The sequence below is a fragment of the Manacus candei genome, unplaced genomic scaffold (genome assembly GCF_025592945.1).
Source record: "Manacus candei isolate 608988 ecotype Guabito, Panama unplaced genomic scaffold, ASM2559294v1 h1tg000018l, whole genome shotgun sequence".
In the NCBI taxonomy this organism is placed as follows: domain Eukaryota; kingdom Metazoa; phylum Chordata; class Aves; order Passeriformes; family Pipridae; genus Manacus; species Manacus candei.
This window is the reverse complement of record NW_026138066.1, coordinates 18,004,564-18,028,880: the sequence shown is the minus strand read 5'-3', so window position 1 is coordinate 18,028,880 and position 24,317 is coordinate 18,004,564. Positions and strand designations below refer to the sequence as shown.

Below are 24,317 nucleotides of genomic sequence, written 5' to 3'. Positions count from 1 at the left end.
ATAGTAGCACCAAATAAAACTGAAATAGAAAAAAACAGAGGGTGGACAAAATCTGAGCAGTCAGAAACATCAAATTACTTCTCCTTGCCTATTCACAGCTTTTTCGTGACCCCACTGAAGTCAATGGGAGCTTTGCCAATTAATTTCAATAGGAGGAGAATCTGGGTTGGCTTGAGGTTTCCTGATTCTGCCCACAGCAACACAGATGCATTCCAGACCACTCTCAGGAAGGGGGGGAAAAAAACAGGGCAAATTCACAGTAACTGTGGCAATAGGAGGGACGGTTCTCTTTGGTATCATGTCATTTTGAAATTCAGTAGCTGCTTTGTGCCATGACATGTGTTCTACCCTCTGTCAAATTAATGTTTTCTTCCCATGCAGAAGGCCCATCAGGGAAAGAGCACAGATGAAAATCATCAACACAAACGGCCCCCAGAAGCCTTTTCACATTTCCCACCTCACATCTGTCATAATGGCAAAATCATGTTTGCAAACAACATGAAAAAAACTGCCTTAAACATGGTAATTCCCCGAAACACAGAGAATTAATGCAGCCTCTTCTGTGAATGTCTCTCAATCCGTGTGAGTGATCACTGGTAAAAAACTACCTTAGCAGAATGCCAAGACCTCTGCTATGGGGAGCAACAGCTAAAGGATGCACAGATTGTCTGACTCTGGCTGCAATTATCTTCCTTTCTTACCCTTTTTTTTCACTAAGATCCTCACTGTTGTAGTCCTTGGACTTGATCATTTCATTAGGACTGTAAACACAGAATGAGACTTAGGGCAAGGTTTGACAGCTTCAGGAAAGCAGCAGAATATAAAAAAGATAATCAATGATGCCCTAAGGACTGTCATAGGCAGTCAAACCTAAAAGGGATGCAAGTGAATTTCTCTTCCACCTTGTGTTCTCTGTTTTACAGGAGGCAGTTTCCATGCTGACAAGCAGGCAGCACTCTCTACAAAGTAAGAAGACAGCAAAACCTGCCTCTGCAGCTGCCAAGGACAGAGAAGAGACTGGAAACATATGTTCTCTGTGTTTGGGATGCTTCAGTTTAGGTAGACTACCTGGGTCAGGGCCCAGATGGTGTAAACTGCTGAATCTCAGAGCTTAGGTTAGCTGAGACTCTGGTTTAATAAGTATATTTTAATTAAACTTCTGAACTATTCTGATATTCCTTATTAACTCCCCACAGAGCCTCCAAACAACCTCTGGGGGAAAACCAAAGAAGCAAAAACTGATGTGACTTCTTCAAAGTAACCGTGTGAGTCACTGCCAGAGTTCAGGCAGGAGCACCTCTCCTGAGCATCAGTACAACATAACTGATGCAAAGGCCACCTCAGAAGTTTACTGAGCTAAGGCAGCAGCTTAAGGAGGCCTGAACTGCCCTGTGCATTTCAGAGAATTGTTATCTGAAAGTCTCAGGGCTGATACCTTAAAAGTCGACATTAATTAATCACTGAACGAAGTGTGCTGGAAAGGGGCAGAAACGTTCCTCTGTGCAGTTCAGGATGTTGTACCAGAGACAGAAAGCGGTGAGCTTCGAAGAGCACTTGAACAAAAAGCACACTGAAGGTGCATATGAGGCAACTGAGACAAAAAGACAAGGAAGCTATTGGAATCTTGGTGATGCAATCTTGGACTGCTAGTAGGTGGGATTCAAATGTCTTGGGAGCACTCAAGCCAAAGGGATTCCTGAGGGAATTTACAACTGTGCCATCTGTCCCTTACAGTTGGAGCTCATTTTGTAGATGGCTTTTGGAAGAGAATTAATACCATGTTTCTCCCTCAGATTAACCCTACCAGTGATTGACTGCTGGCATGAATGCCAAAACATTCAACACAGTAGCTAACACACCAGGCAAACCCATCCCAAAGAAAACACCCTGTCACTTACTCACAGCACCTTTTCTGTGGTATTATCTTAAGCTGAAGCCATGAAGGAAAGGGTCTCTGTTTCTCAGTTTTTCTGACTCAGTGTTCTTTCAACCCAATTTCCAGCAGATCTATCAAGCCCCAAGAGCAGTACAGCTGCAATGTGACTCAGCTTCAGGACAGTAGACAGGCCTTGTCAGAGCTGGTTAGTAAACTGGTCTGCAGAACCTGAGTGGGTTGAGATGGTTCACAGGCACCCTTTACTTACATAGTCAGAAAAGCCTGTGGTGGGGACACCAAGATACAGCACTGGATAGTACACCAAGGCTAGAAGGAGGACTGATTTGGTATTCAAAGATACAGGCCACAGACACTAAGAATGGTGCCTGCTCTAAATGGGGCACATATATCAGAGGAATAGGCAAATAAACTTCACAGTGACCTGCTTGCTTGGTCTCTGTCATTCTCTTGTGCTGAAATTTTTCTTAGCATGACCACTGTCCCCAGAACATGGCCAAAATCAGTCCACAGCCTTCCTTTGTATCCTGTACAAAGGTGTAATTCTACTGTTTAGTGCTAGGCACTGCAGACTGCAGATGTTTGTTTCCAAGCCTGGTCTGCATGTAATAAAAATGGATAATGTACCCCAAAGCCACAATGTCACAGAGAATGTGCTGTGTACAAGGGTCTTGTCAACAACCACTGCCCTTAGACCTGACACATGGAATCAATGGCATTGTAGACATTGCACTCATTAGTAGCTTGGAAAAGAAAGGGCTAACAAGTTTGCTAATAATAGTAGGTAATTCTATAATTAACAGCCAACTATGAAAAATTCTAGACAACTAGTAAGATGAAAGGGGGCTAATTTTTATCAATCATGTCTTAAAAGCCTCACTTTATTAAACTGAACAGGAAGAACTGAAAGCAAGCTGGAGATGCACTATCTTTCAGTTCTTAATATCACCAACCAAAAAAGGAGCTTGTTAGCTTAAATATGGATTGACTGCACTCAACAGCACATGCAATGAATCTACATCTTACATATTCATGTATTGTACACCACAGAGCAGCAAATTTTGGCTATGAATAATAAATTCATTTCCAAATGATTACTGAGGTTAAATTGTGAAAGTAAGCTATATGACCTATGAAGACAGCAGCATAAAAATCAAAATAACCTGATTTGGGGAAAGTCTGAGTGAGTTACCACAGTGACTCCTGCAAGTCCAGATACCTAAGTATCATGGGTATAACCTGATATTAATGACCTCACTTTTTTTTTTCTAAAAGAACTCAAGTGTTCTGACAGTGATAGTGCTCATTCCCCAAAAGGTTATTAACATCTGATAAAAATCTTGCTAAAGCAAGAAAAGCACAACTTTCCCATGTCCAATCTTCTTATTACTAGCATATATGTTTCTGATTGGATCACCCCATGGATTTTGGTTGTTTGGTAGGAAGGATGATCTCCAGGGAAGTGTTTCATGTCCTCTCTTCCAAAATCAAACTAAGAAAATGCACATTCCTGCAATGAAAGCTAAGAGTAGAGTCAGTGTCCATTAACTGTGTAAAGGTTCCAAGTCTGACATTTCCCCAAGTGCACAACCAGCAATGATAACTGCTAATTGTTTCTGAAGTGTTATGGAGCCTGTACTGGTAAAAGAGCAGGTGGAAGGAGAAGATTCAATAAAGGTAATTCAATGAAGAAAGCACTGCTTTCTCCAAGCCCTTCTGTCTTCAGGATTCCTAATAAGAAGAGATTGTTGGTGAATTTTCACTTCATACAAACATCTTGTCAACTCCAGAACAGAAGAATAACACCCTTACAAGAAATGTCTGAGAGCTTAAATCCAGCCTGGAAAAAGGAAACACAAATCCACTGATTTCAACGGAGTTACAGATGGCCCACTTAATGTACAACAGGGTTGATTAGGCCCTTCTCCCACACTGTAGCACTGTTTTGCCCAAGAAACCTTTGCTTTCTAAGTACCAGCCATTTGTAAACAGCCTGTAACACTGAACTGCAATTAAATAAATGAATAGGAAACACACATATATTTTAAAGCTTTTCCCAGTAGTGGAAGAGCAAGTATTGACCAAGTATTGACCAAGTATTTTTCTGTTTAATATCAAGATCTTATGTCAATATCACAGGCAAAACACCAAGGATCTGCAGAATATCAGTTATTGCACACATATTTCTGCTTCCCACAGTTTCCTGTGGGCATTAAACTGGAATCATGTATAAGCACAGTGCATGTCTCAGGAAGAACTTGTTCTTCCTTTTAAGCCATCTCAGCACTACAGCAGGTGGGCACAGGCTCTCTTGCTAAAAGCACAGAGAGAGAGAGAAAGAGAGAATGAGAAAGAGAGAGAAGAAAGTTGCTTACTGTTTCGAGGCTTCTCCTCATCCATGCCTTCATCTTCATTTTCTGGATCAATATCTTCTGCTTGAGTTATCCAGTCCAAGTATCCCTTCAAATCCTCCTCTAGCTGTTGTTTTTCCCGTAACTTCTGGAAATCGCCTCGAGCCTTAGCCTTCTCTCTTTCTTTGGAAAACTCCCTAGCAAGAGGGAGGGAGGGACAGGACATGGGTGGAGGGAAGGAAGACATGGAAAAACAATGGGTTAGATTGATTTCCACTAGAAAGTCTCCTCAGTCTGTGTAGCACACCCAGCTTTCTCTACTCTTTCAAGACAGACACATGAATGAACCATCCCTTCTAGATACACATGTAAAACAGCTGGAGTGTCCACATTTCTACCAATACTCAGGAAAAGATTAATACCTGTTTTTAATCCTTTAATTCTCAACATTTGACTGACTATTCAAATAAAACACATATGTAACATTTCTGTGCAATTTTCTGTACAATGCCATACACTTTCTAATATTCTTTACCACTTGATATTCTCTAACAGTTATCCACAAATATCTATATGAATAATGGTTAATGATGAACTGTTTGACAATAATCTGACATCTGGAGAGTGAGATGGTGGCTCTAATTTTTAGCCAGGTTTCAATCTGTCTTTAAGATTATATATCACAACTAAATTGGTTTAAGTGTAATTAATGGTACTCACAATTTTGTACACATTTAATTATGGTCAATTTCACCCACAGTACTGGAAAGTATATTTAAAAACTCAGACCTCAATGTTTTACTGCAGACTTTCGGTTTTCAAGCCTGTTATCCGACATGAAATGTATTTTTCAAATACAAGTTGGGTGAAGAAACATGATAAATTATGGATAGAAAAAAACTAATAGATTCTGCCAGAAAGTGAAAAGGGTAGACATTTGATGACAGTTTTATGAGAGAACCCTATTGAGAATATAGACTGAAAACAGAAGGCTTAAGAACAAGAATTTCATGTTGCTTAGTTATGATCCTAAATGCTTTGCCTTGGTTTTGGCTGTGGTTCTGTCTTCCCCTCTTTCAGAGACACCTATACAGCAAGATTTTTTTTTCAAGAAATGCTGACCTACCCCTATTTAGAGACTCCCATGTGGTTCTAAACCAGGTTTTAGCACTTGTATTTCAAAAAGTAAGCTTAATGATTGTGAAAATTGCTGGACCAAGAGTACCTAAGCATTAAGTCTTATATCTGCTGAAGCAGATCACTACATAAGACACACACAGCAGATAATACAGTCCATTCTGTAATGGTAAAGTCATTCTTTCCAATTCATTCTCCATTGCTGTTGCTAATGAATGTCAACAATGAGTGGATTTTAAAAAATCCTACTCCGCCTAGGATTTGTCTTAAGTTTGCTTCTGCAAAAATAAATAGGAAACCTAACACTAATATTGGTGGCATAATATTAGGATTATGAAAATCCTACCCAAAATGTTAATGAATGCCATGTGACTGCTCCTTAGGTAACTGAGATGGAGGTTGGTTTCTAACAGTGATGGTGATGTAATTTCCTCCTGTCTGGTCCAAATCTCACTGAAAGGTTTCCATGGACTTCAACAGGTTTGGGATCAGGCTTTCAATAAAATGAGCTGTGCAAAAACCAGCACTGTAGCAGAATCAAAGTAGGATGATCCCTGAATTTCAAGCCAAAGTATTTGACAAAGCATGTGCTTTGGTGACACTGCTGAGGGCTTAGCCCCTCCCTTGGGACTGTGATAAGGAAGGTGGAAATGAGTAAGAGAAACACTGGCATCTCTGGCCTGAAGGTAGATCACAGTCAACCCTGGCTCCAAACTCAGCCTCAAGGCATGGAAAAAATGAAAAATGAAATTTTCTCATACTGGGAGTGATATTTTGCTATTTACGATGTAAAACAAATAAACAACCCCCCAAGAGTAATAATAAAAACTGTAGAAAGAATTTTCAAAAAAATCAATCAATAGTAGTTATATTTTCTGCTTCAATAACACCTTTCCACTGGGTCTGATACAGTGCCTTATCCAAAATAATGAATTAACTCTGAAAAAAAAATCACTGAATGAATCTGTGTATTATTAAGCCCTTTTGATAAATCAAATTTCAATTGTTAGCTCCTAAATTGTTATTTTAGAATCTAAAACAAATGGGTCCAATTTTTAAATGGACTGAGCCCTGAACTCCAGGTGAGAACTATTTATATTTGTATGGATTTAAACTGAAAGGGGCTGTTTTAGAAACCAAAGTGGCAAAAATTACAAAACAGCCCAGCTTACAGAAGTGAAATTCCTACTGTGCACTGAAGTGGATCATTTATGTTCAATGTTTCTAAGCTGCATGTCTGTTTGGGTCCTTTCAGTCCACACTTACTGTCTCTCTCAACAGGGCTGTGGGGGAGAGCTAACTGAAGCAATGTGAGATTTTTAACAGGATGTCTTTACACTGACCATCAGCAGAGGAGTGAATTTTACCTACAGTTTTATAGCACAGTTGGAAATACTGTGATTGCCTCATCTAAACAACCTGCAATTGCATGTCTCCTTCCTTTGTACAGCGTATGACAACTGCACATCTCAAACAACTCTCCAAAGAAGACAACCTATTTAAATTGTCTTAATTTCTGTGCTCTACTAACATTAGACCACTGGGAACAGGTAGCTCAGGAAATTGCTGCTGCAATTCAAATCACCTCCCATGTGGAATGCCATCCTGTACTTGGGCAAATGTAGTTCACCGTCGAGAATTACTACGGATGATCATTTACCATCCCCCGTGAAATGAGCTGGTGACCTCGGCCCGGTGCCTATTGCAGGCAGGTGGGCACATTTCTTCTGCCACCATCACAGCTCACAATAAAGGCTCATTGTTTGCAGTTTCAGCAGGGAGGCCAAGGACCAAATGAGCTTTCTGATGGAAGTGCCATCTTGAGCCTGGAGGTGGTCTACTCCAAAAAGACTGCACTGTCGTGTCAGGATAAGGTTAACAAAGGCTTGCAGAACTATCAAGCAACCTGTCCATTTTCAGTGAGCCCAAGGACATCAGTATAAGAGTTGGTGAATCTGTTTGTTTTTATGAGAATTCAGTTTCCTTCACTTTCTTTTACTTCTCACAGAAAATTATAAGATTTGTCTGCCAATGGGAATACGAAATAGCAGAGTACTCTGGAGAGATGTTTTCTGTCTTTGAGGCTACAGTGGGTCAAAATCATAAATATAAACACCCAGCTCTGCATCCTGTGCTGTATCAGAAGGAAACTTCTCTTTGCCACCCTGATGATGGAATATAGGTAATTCTTGTCTATATCTGATCTCAAGATGACTTCTCACATGTAGAGGAAACGGAAAGTGAGAAAACCAGCAGAATTCTAGCAGTTCAAAGCTCTTGCTTACTACTAGAAGTGGAGCACAAGGTTTCAAATTTCATCCATCCTAAGAAGTACACCAAGGAATGGGAAGAGTTGGAAGAGGGGACAGAAGACCAGAAAAAATTCCTGAAAGGTCAAAAAAACTGCTCAGGGAGGAGTTACAACCATAGCCAGCCTCCCATCCACTCTGACCTCTTTCTCAGCAGTAAAAGCATCACAAGCAGCCAACTGGGTTTTGCAGGATCCTCTCAAGGCAGAGAAAAAGGCTGTTTCTCCTGCCCTCCATTTGCCTTAGGCAACTGCTTGTTTGGCCTGTGTCCTGGGATTTGGTTCACTGTTAGGCAAAATATAAAGGAAATGTGAATCTCTATGCTTCAGCGTGCACATCTGAAGGTTGAACCCACGCTGCAATTTTTTTTCCTCGCTAATTAACTGAAACAGGTAACACAGATGTGAACATCTCTGATCTCAAGCAAATTCTAATCACTGCTCACAGCAATGATGTGGAATTGTGGGCTTGTGGAGGTCTACTGTGTGATCTGCTGACTGGATATTTCCTCTGGAATACATGAATTTTATATTGTGCTCAGTCAAGGCAGGAAGAGATTACAACTCTATATATAAATACTCTGACATGCTATTCAGCTTAGCATGAGACTACTAAATTCACCAGAAGGACCATGAATGGTTGACATACCTGAGTAAAAACAAATTACAGATGAGCTCTTTAGGCAGAGCAGAACTCAGCATTTGATTTTGCAGGTGCAATCAAGATGTCTTTGTGAGTACAATTAATTACACTTATGTATTCAGAAGTGATTAAAAAAACCCCTAAGCTAATCTGTCATTGACAAAGTCTACCTACACAACATGCTTGCTCAAGTTCCTGAAATAGATAAATGGGAAGAAATCAGAGATGCCCAGAACGGATATTCAAAGATAACCAGGAATGCTGCTTTGTATCTACGTAGAACAGGCAGGTGGATCATCTACATAGATCAGATTAATAGCAATACTCTAAGTAAAAAAAAAAAAAGCTGAATCTGCAAAGTGAAGACACTTTGTAACTCAGCAGAATTCAGAACTGCTTTAGAAAGTTAATTGTTTAAGAACTGCTTATTTAGCCCAAAGAAAATTTGGAACATTTCTCCCATAATTTCTGTGTTTTTTCATGGTTGCAAATTCTTAAGTTTCTTTTTACTTTTCTCCAGTTGGGGAAATTTTTGCAGAAACAGTGCAGCTGTCATAACACTGTGAAGACAGCCAGAAAGAGTGACTCACAGCTTAAACAAGGTGAACTTCATCTTCAATTTCAGTTCCCTCTATAGACTGTTTCTATCTCTTACCACTAACTGTGGTGTTCTAGCTGCAGTATGTCAGGAGGCAGAAGATTTAGGCCCCAAAACACTTTCTTGAGTTGACAATAAAAGAAAGAGGAAATTCAATTTTTAATTATATACAGATAAAAATCCAAGTATAGGTAAATTGAATCAGCAGTGCTTCAATAGTATGCACTCCTCATGGCTGGGCTCACAGGCACCGTTTATCCAATTAGACACCATATAATCTTTAACAACTCTCCTATATGTTCCTTGAGTGCACCTCTGAGAGAACAGATCACTTCCCCTCTGTCAGCTGGTCATCCTCCTCCACTACTGCTGATATCCTTACCTGCTGGTCAGAGTATCCACCTGGAGAAATGAGGAGTACATGATTTAAAATTGTACCCAGAGTATCACTCTCCAGATGTCCAAACACAGACTATTGCCTGACACTTCATTACTGGGGATTTTTTTTTCCCCACTCCCATTACTGCTTGGAAACCCTTCTTTTTGCAGCAGCTGTCTTAGCAGCACATCTCCTCCAATGGAGTAATGAAGATTGTAATAATACCTCCTGAAGAACTTCTATTACCTGTCTCTTTGCCCGATGGCCAGTGGTGGATCTTTTTCTCTGGTCCCTCTACTGCCCTTCCTATGTTGTTGGCCCAAGTACTGAGGACATAATTTCTGTGAGGCATCAAGTCCTCTCTCCTGCTCAGAGATAATTTTCCCTCTCTTATGACCACAAGACAGGGGACTTCAGGGCTGCCCACTCAGGTGACAGGTACAGGCCCTGAGCAAATTCATTTAGAGCTCATCAAAGAGGTAATAAGTTAGAAACAAAGAAAAAGAGGATGCATTGAAGTCCTCATACCATATTTATCCATGTACATAGAATGGCTGTAATCACCCAGTCATGCCCAAATATGGAATTAGAAGCCTGATCCTAGGAGATCTTTTTTTTTTAGAATCTTGTGAGGAATGTTTGCTGGCTTGATTCCTCTAATTATGTGGCTCCCCAGGGCAGTAAAGTTTTTCACTACTGGGGACAATATCCATTGTTTTTAATCAAAGCTACTAAAATGATGTTTTGCAGCCAGGGTTATACTGTAGAACTGAAATACAGATAAATGTCTGCATGTCTTAAGAATGCTTAAACACTAGAAGGACTTCTCTTGCTTCTCTGTTCATCCTTAGGAAAGGTCAGAGGGAAATGATCTTTTCTCTCTGCATCATGCCAGGCTTGTAATCTGCACAATAGAGAAGATGGGCTTACTGAAGAAGAAACATGCCCAAGACTCTCTCCAGGGAAAATAGTCTCCTGCTAGGCTGTGTGTTAGATATATTCAGCAATGTGAAAATTTCTCCTGTGAGAAGACATAATTTGGCAGGAGTCTCATCCTACAGATGTGAAGAGATTTGTCTCATGCTCTCGTTCTTCCTTCAATCCTACTGACTCTTCCAGAAATTTTACTATAATCCCCTTCTTCTATGGCAAATGGATTGCTTTGCCCACAGGAGAGCATAGTGCTGTCCTCTTCCCACAGAGTACAGGTAGAGGAACGTGTTACAGGCAAAGAATTGTCTTATATGCCTTGGATTTACTCAAAAGACTCACTCTATGATATTAGGAATGCCATATTTTGCTATTGGCACAGCAACAGCATAGGCCTTCTCTTAAGGTTCTTGAGATCAACCCGCCACTGACTGTTGTTTTGGTAACCAGAGAGTAGGAACAGAAATACAAATTTTAAAAAATAAACAATAATAAAACATTTTCCTGGTACTGCTTACCCGCTAAGTACACCGAGAACCAAGTTAAGTACAAAAAATGACCCTATGATGATTAGTGTAACAAAATAGATCCAGGGCCAGTCCCTTCCTATGGCATCATTGACCTGGAAGAGTGGAATGATAATTAGTGAGACAAGCTCAGATTCTGAGCACTGCAAGGCTCCAGCCAAAGAGATCCCAAGTCACCAGCAGTAAGATTTTTCAATAGCCAGTTTTCTGAAAATTTATGACAGGTTGACATTAGTGATTTTGAATGCCCTGAGGTTGAATTTCTTTGTCAGAGAATAACACCGCTTTTGTTACCTGTATTGTTATTTACAATATTTGAACATTTTGTCAAAGCATTTCAGAGCTGATGTGAAGCTTCCTTGAATTCACATTTTTAATCCCTCTGAAAGTATCCTGGTGACAGGGAAGAACCCTTATTATGGAGTCTTGCCCTGTAGCATTGGAAAAAGGACACCAAAACTGTCAGCTTACCCGCTCAACACACCAAGAACCAGATTTAGAACGAAAAAGGATCCAAAGATGACCAGACTGACAAAATACACCCATGGTAACTCATAGCCCATAGCGTCCTGCATCTGGAAAGACGAAGGAAAGTTAGAAGACAGAGAGGGAAAGCAGAAATGATTAGGCAAAGGAACAGATGGAAAGGTTTGTAAACAGAGCCTGTGGTTGGTTTACACATAATCATAGCAAGTGTTTCTGTATGTCCTTTCTTATGTGACCGCTCCTTTCATTGTTCTTTTGATCTGTTTCCTTACAGTCAGTGATTAATACAGGCTAAGATATAACCATGTACCTACTGGCCCTTTCTTTAGATGCTCAAAGCTGTGGATTGTTACTTTTTGGAGTTTACTTACAGTACCACAAAGGGTCCACCCATGACTTCTGAACTTCTACTCCCTGCACACACACACGACCCTCTGCTGTCAGTGAAAATATTGCTGGTTTTTCCTAAGTGTTGCCACAATGTGTTGCCAGATCATGTTCACTTCCCACGTGTAGCACAAGGACAGGTACCTCAGAGAGGAGCATGTGGGAACTGTGGCCAAATACTGACCTTTCCCCAGCAATGCTCTGGTAATTTTCCCAGTTTACCACAGTGAGGGCAGTAGCTTTATACTTTCGAGGAAGGTCATTTCAAGGCCCAATGTGCCCTGAGCTGGTCAAGTGTTTTCTAAAGCTTCCTCACAAACTTCCTTTCTCTGCTTGAAGGATGAATCACTTATCAAAATGTGATTCCTATGCAACTGAATAGTAAGAGAATTGGAGACTGCAAACTGAATGATCTCACACTATTACAAGCATCTGCAAACAGAGCAAGCAGACTATTGTTTTAGGACCAGAACCTCTATTATGTGTGGTTTAACTCCAGCACATAATAAGATCTTGTATATATTCTAAAAGCATCTAGTACATAAACACTATTTTATCTTGAAGTCTCCTTCAAAGTTCAAAATTTTGGAAAGTTGCTGGATACCTTAATAGAGTCTCACTTTCATGATGGTATCAAAAATACCAGAGTCTCTTCTTTACTGTTCATAAACACTTATCTTCGGAGCCAGACGTAGCATCATTAAAGAAACAGATGGTGGTTAACATTTTCAGGAGCACTAAATTGATTTGTGAACATAAATTGCAGACTTGAAAGTACCTAAAGGCGTAAAGCAACCTACGTTCCTTTGTTTTCCACTCTTTTGAAAATTTTATTGTATGTTGTCTACTCTTTCCAGGAAAATGCTTTTTCCTTTGCAACCTACACGTTTGCTGGGATCACAGAAAAAATATTCTTCCATACATGGGCACTGAGACACACTTTGGGAGAGGGGATCTGACTCAAGATTTGTAACAACTCAGAAAAAGTATTTCAAACCTTCAGTAAGAGAAGGCAGGAGAGAACACTAATATAATCGGTTCTTTGTGGATGGAAGTCCATTATCCATTTTTCTTCCAAAGCAGAATCACTAAAGTCCTTGTCTGGCAATAGTCCACAGTCAATGGGCCGATCCAGAACTCCATCTCAAGGCTCCTTCAGCTGTGACTGAACTGAAGTAGACTCATTAAAAAATAAGCTTGAAATCTCCCTCTGTGAAAACAGTTCATCAGCTCCTTCCTCACAGGATGAATACATTTGGTGGTCAAAAGAGAGTACCTGAACCTCTAACACCCCCCAACCGTATTAAACAGCTTCTCTTTTATAGTTTTGTAGAATTTTTCAGTTAGTTTATAAATCATACTAATTATTCTTTGTGTTTGCAAGCCAGATTTCATCCCACACGACCAAAAAGTAGACACTTCTGGTGTATACTACACATCAGTGCTTTAATGAGAACAAAGCATCATGGTGTATAAAGATGGAAGGAAATATTCACCTGAGATCCCAGTGGGGAAATCAGGCAGGCAAAATGTAACTGCCCAAGCTGGAATTAAGTAAAGAAATGAGACTTAACAGCCTCTCTCTTCTAAAAGGACATCACTATCTATATAAAACGATCTGCACAAACAATGAGTATGGATGACTTTGAAAAACTGCCATAAGAATTTACCACTGTGGGCACACTGACGACTTGACATCCCTCTAATTATGATAGATGGTGATAAAAAAGCCTGAGCTGTATGGTATTTATCTATCAACAGTTTGGGATTTTTTTTGTCATGTGGGAAAGTCAGCTCGAAAAGTAGAACTTCTCAAAGCTGTGGTACAAGTGAATCCTAAACAGCAAAGGCCAGGGTGCCAGATACAGAGTTCAGGTGCATGTCAGGGTACTCAGGGAAGAACAAAGCTTCCCTGGCACAAAGAGATTTCCAGATGGCAAGAAGCTTCCACCATGGCCTGGTAAAGTATATACCTAGAATACAGTGTACCCTGGCTATTCCCAATGCCTGCACAATTGCATAATGATCGTACCAGCTTGCATCAGCACAAATGAGTCCTGAAAAATAGACCTGCATTCTGGTACAGCAGAGCATTTGGGACTTCTCAGAATGAAAATTTCGAAAGTCAGCTTTTCATCTCCTTTTTATTGCACAGTGATATACATAACAGAGAAGCTGAGGGCCAGAGACAGCAACAGCTTCTCAAGCATAGAGAAACCATCAGTATTTGGCAAACAGCTGAGTCCTTCTCTCTGTTGCTGGACTTGCCTATGTTTGGTGCTTTCTTGTCTCATTTCTTTAGTAGCAGGCAAGACTATTTCACACATTGTGGGACTGACCCATAGGTGACAGGAATATATGTTATATATTGATATAACACTAGGTGTTTGGTAAATTAAGTTAAAACCTCTCTGTAATAAGGAAACAGTACACTGTGAACTTGCTACTTGCTCCTGAAAAACATCTGCAGGAGAAATGCAGAGAATTAGGTTGTTTGGTGAAAGTGAAAGTTGAGGGGGGAAGAAAAGTAATAGACTTATTTAAAACAGCAACAGCTAAGTACCAACATTTAAGGAACATTAAATTCCTGGCTAAGACTGTATTCTTCCAAATATCTGAAAATGCTTCCTCCAAAACAGAAGTATCCTAAAAGTCCAGGATGGACTGTCCTCAATGATAACTGCATGGGAGCACTGTTCAGGAAGAGCCTTGCACCTGCATTTGAGTGAAGCTGTTTCCTGGAAACTCACCACCATTCTGCAAATCTGCAGCTATTACTGCTGCATGTTTGCATGCACATGTCCTTCTGATTACAGCTGTAGCCTTTCACTGCAAGCCTAACTTAGGTGGTAGAGCTGATTTCTCCTCATTATGCTGTTAAAGTGGAGAAGATGCAAAGGGTCACAGCAAGACCAGGGGTGTTACCATTTGCACACTACGGAGTGCAGAAAATGAGGTGTGCAGAATAGCTTTTGTACTGTTGCCTACAGTGAACAGGAAATGGTTCAGTTATAGGTTACCTTTCCAGGATGGACAACTCCTGATACACAATTCAGTTTTCTGGTCCCTGAGGGCACCACTTCTCCCAGAGTGTTTACTACTGACCCTATGAATCTCAACAAAAAAGGTGGATCATCTTCTAAAATCACAGTTCTGAACACAGACTATCAGCCAGGACAGGTCTGAATGATAATACTCCAGCTCCAGTAGTCAATGTGATTGCAATCTGTTGCCAACTTAAGCATGTATTGAACAATTTTTACGTCAGCTGGAAGCACAGGATCAGTGGGAATCTGAAGATTGTCATTTATAGAAATAATTCTGCTTTCTGAGTCAAACTGCCTGACCTTTCATAGCTCACATCTCAACACTCACGTGTCACTACTCTCAACAGTCAGGAAGTTGGCACATTTCAGAGCATTAATGCATCATCTCTCAGAGACCTCAGGGATAAAGATCTTAGATTCCTTCTCATGACTTGCTGCATACCCTCTCCAGCACTGCAGGGGCATCATTTGGCTCACTGTGCTTCAGCTTTCCAATCTGCAAAGTGGAATACTACCTTGCCTCACTGGGCACTGTCAAAGAAACCACTCAGCATCATGATGATGGGATATTTAAGCATATTTGAGGTCTGATGGACCTTGTGTACTGCAGAAGAGCTCTTTCTTCACCAGGCATCCCTAATTGCTATCATGCTTACAGGATTTCAACAAAGGCTTTTCTCCCAGTGATACAGGTAATTGCTTAGAAATAACAGTAGGATGTTTAATTCTGTAGTTTGCTGATCACAATTACTACCAGCAGTTTCAGTAGGGGCCAAGGAATAAAAATCTATTTATCTCTATAAATAGACCTTTGTGCCTATGTCTTCTGGTTCTTCAGAAGACACAGAAGAAGACACATTGGTAAGGCCACAGGAGATATGCATGCATTACTTGTTTAGTGGTTTTTTTTCTTTCCCAGGGATAATAGTCTGGCACATTTTGCAAGTATCTCATTCCTTACACAGGCATCATAGTTCAAAGACAATGTTAGAGGCATATTACCTATTAACACAGTGGCTGAGCATGACCAAGCACATAGTGGAGGGCTTTCAGTCACTTAATGGGAGGGGCAGACACAATTCACTCAATTCTGCTGACTTTACAAGACACACACTCACACCCTGACACTTTGTGGCAAATGTCTTTCAAAAATAACGGCGAGTTACAGGAAAAGTGTAATCCATCATAGAAGGGCAGCTGTCACAGGAAAATAGCAAGCTGAAGAAAAAAATTAAATCTGTCTTGTTCAGTGCACAGCGCTGGAGAGCTGCAGCTTAACAGAAAGTGAGTTTGTTAGGACACCTGGTTAGGTTTCTATTTCTTGAATAAATTGCTAATTGATTTCTAATTACTATAGAGTTTTATCATAACCTTTTTTAAATGCAAGTGCTACAAGTATTCCATAATGAAGTGTAGTATTCTGTAATGAACTGTATAACCTTTCACAGAGTAACACTCATCAAGAGGACCAGAGTATTCAATAAAATTAAAGGGCAGTAACTTTGGAAATTTTGTGTAGAAGTGCTATTTTATGTAGCCTATCTGTGGAATTTACTACCTCAGGAAATGATCCAGCCAAAAGTAATGATCGTGGCCAGTAGCAAGATCTTTACTTGAAACCAAGGATTTCTTGTAACAATCTAAAACTGGAGAACATTAGGAGCAGGAGACAGTTGAGAAAAAAGATAACAATTGTCACTGAATGTATTCTCCTGCTTGAAGTCTTTATTTCAAAAAGCACCTTTTCAGGAACAGTACTTAAGCACCTTCATAATTTTAAGGATGCATAGAAGTGATTTCCTCACCTTAGATCAAAGATCACATGATAGGCTACTGGCAGGCACAGCTCACATGATCCATAAAGGGTCATGAAGGTACCAGTGCGAGATTTAGATATTTATCATTGATCGATTACAAAGCAAAGAGGTTTGAATTAAAGCATAAATTTTCCTTTTTCACCCTCTCTTTTTTTCTCTTCCCAGGACTATTTAGGTGAATGCACTTCATTCACACATATGCTCATGGAGCTACAACTTTAAACTCTGCTTGAACAACACTAGAAACACTATTTATAAGATGATGCACTGTTTTGCACTGCAATAGAAAAACATTTTCCCCTACACCTTTTAATCAGAACTTGGGTAGAAAACCAACCAAAAACCAAGAGAGGACTGAACTTTACCCTTCACAGCTACGGTTGAGTTGACAATATTAAAGAAAAAAATGTCTACTTTATAGATGTAGGTAAATCCTACATCTCAGGCAAGGGTTCTGTGGCCTAGAGTACTTCTACTCTTACACTCTTTCTTTGGCTTCCATTATATCTTCACACTGCCTTCATGATTGTTAAAGCTTTGCTTTGTTTCTGAAACTTCACTAACTCAAATGCTTGGCATTCATACAGTCAGGGAACAAAAAAGGATCTCATAAACCCATGTATTCATTCTTCATTATAACTAAGGTGGGGTGAATTTCCTAGTGAGTGTCTGTATACATTTGTCCAGTGAAGAAGTAAAACTTTGAAAGATCTACCTTTCCTCATGCTAGACACAATACAGCAGCAGAAATAGCTGAGGAGCAAAATATTCCTCCCAAATGAGAAAAAGGATGTTGCTGGCAGTTCCTAAGAACACCCAACTAACAACTGTACCTGGGAACAGCAGTTTTTTGAGGCTGCTCTGCAAACAAAAAGGAAACTATTTTGTTCAATGAAACATTCTCTTCTGGTTAACTTCTCAATGCAAAGCTTCTTTGAGCTTAAGAACCCTTGTCTTTGCAGTATTTTGAGTCTTTGCTTGGAAAACTCTTGGTAGTAGTCAGAGCAGGCAGAGGACTTTTAATGAGAAGGTGTGACTCCAGTCTTCCTCTCAACTTCTCCTTAGAGATCTAAGACATCTGACAACTGTCTCTTTAGCAGTCATGCTCTTAAACAACTTGTAGGTCGGTAATACAATTGTGACACAAAATAAACCAACCCCTAAATATGCAAAAATTTAGCTTGTTAGTTCTGGTAATGAATCCTGCACATGGTGTTTTCCTCTGATCTCTAAACACTGCCTGTGTTATAGTAATTTTTTTCACCATGTAATACTTGTGATAAATATATTAATTATGCATTTTTAAATTTATTGGAAACTCCCCTACATCTAATATCGCTTTTAACAAGGAAATTACTCATTATTGTTCACAATTTCTAACTTTTTCACAAAACTACAAATTCTCAAAAGAAGCCCCAGGAAGATTTCAATGAGCTAACACGGAACTAAAGGTACAGTAAGGAGGGACACAGTACTAAAATTGACTTTCTGTGTACGTTAGGCTTGATAAACACTTTTTCCAACCTATGGGGCAAACCATGGGATTGTTTCTTTAGCATTAAAATCCTGAATAACCTGAATCTGCTGATTTGTTTGGAGCCTGAATGGTGTGAGGTTGCTGCATATCATGTCAATAAAGACATGAAAAAAAGCATGCTTTTACTTGATAAATTCCTGGGTGCTCTCCACATAGACCTCAAGTAAGTATACACAGAGCATTTGAATTCACCATTCACAAAGGGAGCAAGAAAAAGATCATATTTCCTATTACTCAGGATATATCCTTAAAGTTGGATTTAGACAGTGTATTATTACACTAAAGATGCAGATTCCAACTTGCAGCTCCTTCATTACTTAAAATCTAATTAGTTGTCTTTGCTTGGTTGGTTTTTAATCCGGTACTCATGTATATGCATAATTTAGGGCACATGAATAATTCCACTGAAGTCAATGGTCAATATTATTGTTACCAGTGGAAATGAACTGATATGCATAAGTGCTTTGCTTGAATAAGCTGGGGCACAGGACTGGAAGAAATGCATAAGGAGCTCATTTTCTGAAATTCCCTGTAAAAAAGTATAAATTTAATGTACATAGCGACTAAAAAAATGACGAAAACACTAAAGTTTTTCTGTCTATAAATTCTAGTGCATTGTGAAAAGTATTATCCTCTTGTCGACCTGGAATATTCTTTCAGACCTCCTGAGTCATTAAGACAGGTGATAAGGAGTGGGAATTTAAGGTCTCAGAGCTGATTCAAGGCAAAGGGAAAGAGATGAGGGTAAAAAAAACCCCAAAATCTCCAAACTTTGTAATAAGCAAAAATACAAAACCTAAAAGAAACTAGATTTACTTGTATGGACTTAAAAATTGCTTCTGAATGGCTTAAAATACAAGAAAAGGACTTCAGATGCCTTTGCTCTTACTCCGGGTAGAATTCCTTTCTAAGCAACAACACCCTAATAGTCTTAAAGGGATTCTAAACCAAAGTCACTCCTTACAACTGTTCCAAATATTTTGTAGCTGGCACTATCAGATGGATGCAAAGGAGAGACCAGAGAGTTCAACCCAACTTCAGTCTGAACTGCCAGTCAAAGGAGCGAGCAGCACTTGATCAGTTGCTCCTGTCAAAAATTATTTGTTTTGACAATCAGATTTCTTTTATTTTGAAGTACTGAAGGGAAAGGGAAAATTTAAGCTCAGTTATTTTTTTCCAAGCTCTTATTTTTAAGTTTCTACTTATTGTGTTACCTCAATTATGGAATTTTACAAATTTTGTGTGTGCATTCTCTAGGTACATATAGACATCTATAACCTTCTTTTCAGTGTCTTCATAAGAAAGGCAAGACAGAGATGGGTGAAGCCAAGAGCACAGGGATCATCAGCCTGGTCAGAGACTGCTCCAGACAGGTTATTCTGCTATACAGTCAACGTAGGATAAAAATGAATAATGTAGGCAAGATTCATCATACGTGGGTTGTAGGAAGAATAACAGGACTCCTATGTGCAGCTTGGTTCCCCAGTTGTTCTGTATGCTCTGTAGTGATGGAAAGAGCAAATTAAAATTCCACTCTGAGGCAGCAACATTGGCAATTCGTACAGAACTCTCTGCAGGAGCTAAATGGAGCCATTAACTGAGAAAGGACTGCCTGGATGAGGACAACAGAAACATCAAGATTAATCTGCAACAGAGAACCCTTGAGAAAGAATCAAAGAAATTGCAGCAATGGAAGAGAGAAGGGGAAGGGGGCAGACAGATCTGAGAAGATGGGGTCTGCAGAGGTTGCCTCTTCACCCCTCCTGATAAAGACTGTGTTGAATCTGCTGTAGATGCCCTCACCCCAATACACCTGCTCTGATCCAGGTGAACTGTAATTCCTGGTTTATTAATTAAAAGCTTTTGGTATAGCTATAGTTCATTGTTATGCTCCCAGATCTCCCTGGCAAGAGGATGAAGTCTGCAGAACTGACCAAGCCTCCCACACCACAGAGAAGACAAGTGAAAGCAGCGCTGGGCTCAATTTCAAGAGCCACGAGAGCAAACATTCCTACAAAAGATACGCTTTGGCTGGCTTGAGCTTCCTGGGGAGACTGTGTAAATGAAGGAGTCCTGCAGGAGAGCCCTACCAGGCTGCTGCAACCTGTGCAAGAGCAAGGCTAGAGCAGAGATCTAGAAGCACTGCCTTTTAACCGTGTCAGCTGCTTGATGGCAAAGAGAAAACACGTTAAATAGTTCATATGAGCTTCTTTAAAATGATACAGGAATGCCATTTTGCTGTTACATGAAGCAAACTGTATTTGCTTTTTGTTGCATGGAGTTTGCAGGAAGGACATTGCCACCCCTAGAATTTGCCAAGCTTATTTCTTTATAGCAGCACTGAGTCACATTTTCGACACTCATTAAATACTGGTCCCACCTTTTCAAGGTTACTTCACTTTATTGGGAGGGAGGGAGGCTGGGAAAGACTGTCTAAAGTCTGAGACACATGGAAAAAGACCCAACTTTCAGCTGTCTAGCCCCAGATACTGTATGCTGTCACTGAATCCTCCCACTGTGTTTTTAGGACCCAGTATATAATCACTGAATTCCACAAAGTTATTTCATTCGTTTGTAAAGTTCATATTCATATTTCAGCTGTTTTCGGTTTGGGTGCACATTGTTTTTTTACAGTCAGCTGTTCTTTATCAGAACGAGCTATTATGGGAAATATAAGGTCTCTGTCCGGGAGTGGGAAGAGAATTAAAACTTGCATTCAAATACCAGCAGGTCAAAATGTCTGTGGCACACAGTGATTGAGCTGAACTCTTCCACTGTAATCTATTTCTGATGAAAATGCTTACTGATCCCACAGCAGCCTGTGCTTGCTGGAGAGGTAGGGAATCATAGAATCACAAAGGTTGCAAAAGACCTCTAAAGATCATCAAGTCCAACTGTCAACTTAGCATCACCATGTTCACCACTAGAGGGGAAATATTGGGGGTGTTTACTAGTGTTCTAATTAAATCTGTAATTTCAAGGGGCCTTCTCACAAATTTACTGTACAATTTTGACAGATGGCAAAGGCCACTGGCATTTAACTTCATACTTTTCAAAACAGAACTAAAAAAAAGTTAGGCTCTCCCTTGACTTAAAAAAACCCAGTAGTGTTTACTGGCTTTTGTTTTCACAGCGTTGCAACATTTATTAGCACTGGTAGTGTACCAAAGGGACATGGATTACCATGGCAAATCAGCTATCTGAAAAGAGGATTCTGCTGACAAAAATCTCAGCATATTAAATTTTATTAGTACAACTACAACTGGGAAATTCCTGTAGTCAACCGTACTAGGGGAGGAAAAACAAAAATAATCAGGAATCTACCATTTACACCTCCTCCCATCCCACCTGTGCTCTTTGTGCTTTCTTGTGGGACTTCTCTGTTTTTCTGTGAAAACTGGAGGGGACTACATACCTCTGCAGCATGTTTGGCAATACAGAGATTCTGAACTCCCACTGAAAACATTAGTTACACAGCAAGAATTCCGTACATCAAAGACAAATTCTGAGCTCCAATAAGACTCCTGCTTTTTCACCTCACCCTCTTTCTCCAGGCTTAATAAGAGAAAAAAATTTAAATTTACTTCAGTTCAGTTTAGCATGGAAGATGTTAACCAAAGGTGAAATATTGAAATTCATTTACTGCCACATGATAAAGCAACTGACATACTAGAATGGGCTGAAACTGCCATAAATAACTCCCTCTAAACTGCTCCCTCAGAAGTTAGTTGTGTTTTCTCCAGTGGTGTCTCAGATGGCTCTGTCTGCACTGAGGCTGACTGGGTCAGACAGAGCACCAGGAAAAGAGGAGGCCATACCCTGACCCAGGTTGAGCTCTTAAACACAAGACCAACACTAGGCAGGTCTTCAGAACTTTCCACAAACACATCCTGGAGTCTGGTAGGCCAAGACCTCACTCTTGATCCATTTTGCTTGTTGATATGGATGACTGACAGATCATTTCCCCTACCTCTTCCATACTCAACAGCCAACATCAACAGTGATATTACCTTTGCCTTCTTAGTTCCCAAGCAATAGATCTACTTAGAGGAGGTTCATATCATAGATCCATCTGCAGTGCTCTGCCAAAGCCAGGTCTCTGTACAGGTAAGAGGAGCCATTAAGGCCCTCCATTCTCTCATGTTTTATTACATGACTGGGTTAGCTTGTTGAGTGAATTTGCAATTTTCAGAAATGCCATGTAGTTACCTCCATAAATTGTTTGGACTTTTGTGACTTCCATCAGGATTTGAATTCAGGTCTCCAGAGGCAAAAGTCACAGAGCTTTACGTGAGATGCCACATTCCCACATAAGTGTGCACAGATTTTTTTTTCCCCTTTAAAAGGAAAAGGTTGGGCTTTGAAAAACTCATCCAAGAGCCCAAAGGCTATTTAGCCACAGGGCTGATAATTCTTTCATTATAGCTACTGCAGCAATTCCATCTCTTATTGCTACTCAGTTATTTAAAACACTTTTCATCCTTTAAAGTTTTTGGAAATTCACTCCAAAAGAATGAAGTGCTCATTTCAAGCATAAAAATATCCCCTAGAACGGTGGGTTTCCAAATCTAAAAATTTCATTTCATCTTCGAATTCTGGGCTACCCCTTCCTGTCTCTGCTTATTTTGTATTTACATTTGCATGGCTGATTATCCAGAAAGGATCTTCTGCCTGTTTTACTGTATTGCTGTTGTATAACTCCTTCTATTTATCTCAGGGTAGACTGATAGGAAATTCTACCACAAGAATATCCGAACAGTGCTGATTGCTGCATGCACAGGAATACACAAGCACATACTGTTCATTGATTTACATAGTAAATTAAGTCCTTAAAAGTAAAGATAATGAAAAGCAGTACTGTAAGCTGTAGATAATCACTACCTTCTTTAATAAGTGGAGGCATGACTGTCAATTCTTTTTTTGTATTTGATCAGTATATCCCAGATTCCTTTGTAGCCAGTTCCCAATCTATGGTATTCCTAGAACTCCTATCTAAATTTTAGATGATGAATCCATCTTCCAGTTGTGAAATCACACCCAAAATTCTCAAAAAAAAGCGTGCAATATCTAGACCTCATAGCACACAGCCAATAAACCTTATCTGATAGGCACACTTGCCACTCACAGATATTGTAAAATCACTAAAGGTTTGCTGGAGAAATTACTATCAAAGAGCCTGAATGAGGTGCAACTGCATTATTGACAGACAAGACTGCCCCTTCTCTTTTTCCTGTGAGTCTTATAAGCAACACCATGTAGGCAAGATCAGCAGAGTGTCCTGACAGATTTCTTCTAGATATGATTTAAAAATCCACTGAGTGGATGTTTCCTAATAAATACTACTAGAACAGTTTGGGTTTAAAGGCCATCTAGTCCAACCCCCTTACACTAGGAAGTGAAATCTTCAACTAGATCGGGTTGCTCAGAGCCCCATCCAACCCAATCTTGAATGTTTCCAGGGATGGGGCATCTACCACCTCTCTGGGCAAACTGTTCCATTGTTTAACCACCCTACTTGTAAGAATCTTCTTCCTTATATCTAATCCAATTCTATATCTAATCTGCTCTCTTCCAGTTTTAATCCATTACCCTTTGTCCTACCACTACATGCCCTTGTAAAAAGTCCCTCTCCAGTTTTCTTGCAGGCTCCCTATAGGTACATACTGGAAGGTGCTGTAAGGTCTCCCTAGAACCTTCCCTTCTCCAGGCTGAACAACCCCAACTCTCTCAGCCTTTCCTCATGGGAGAGGTGCTCCAACCCTCTGATCATCTTCATGGCCCTTCCTCTGGACTCACTCCAACAGGTCCATGTCCTTCCTGTGCTCAGGACCCCAGAGCTGGAGGCAGCACTGCAGGTGGGGTCTCATGAGAGCAAAACAGAGGGGCAGAATCCCCTCCCTTGACCTGCTGTCCCCACTGCTTTGGGTGCAGCTTTCTGGGCTGCAAGCAGCACATTGCCAGGTCATGTCCAGCCTCTCATCCACCAGAACCCACAAGTTCTTCTCCATAGGAAGACTGATTCCTCTGACTTCCTCTGACTGAGTCCTAAAGCCTTTATTTTCTACTTCTAGTCATTTTGTATCTTTAGGGAGATGTGCCCAATATTGTTTTCAGGTCTCCACTCTGGGTGCAGTTCAGAGGACTGGAGTTAGAAGGAGACAGTTCTAGAGGAGGCCAGGGGTGCAGACAAAATCTACACTTATGATGGTATGGCCACTCATCATAATGAACCCTCAAATACTGCTCAGGTAGAAATCCCACCAAAATCAATGAATA

At 40.2% G+C, this 24,317-nt stretch overlaps 1 protein-coding gene across 2 annotated transcripts in view; it reads right to left on the bottom strand.

Moving 5' to 3' along the window:
- The window catches only part of CACNA1C (calcium voltage-gated channel subunit alpha1 C), a 476,564-nt gene that overhangs the window by 139,732 nt on the left and 312,515 nt on the right, over nucleotides 1-24,317 (bottom strand). The window contains exons 8-9 of one of the 2 annotated variants that reach the window (XM_051784889.1): nucleotides 10,759-10,862; nucleotides 4,270-4,442 (exon numbers count right to left, since the gene is read on the bottom strand). In XM_051784889.1, coding sequence (XP_051640849.1) covers nucleotides 4,270-4,442; nucleotides 10,759-10,862 — 277 coding nt within the window. Of the gene's footprint in view, nucleotides 1-4,269; nucleotides 4,443-10,758; nucleotides 10,863-11,238; nucleotides 11,343-24,317 lie in introns of both variants that reach the window. The other variant, XM_051784890.1, reaches the window with a different exon arrangement.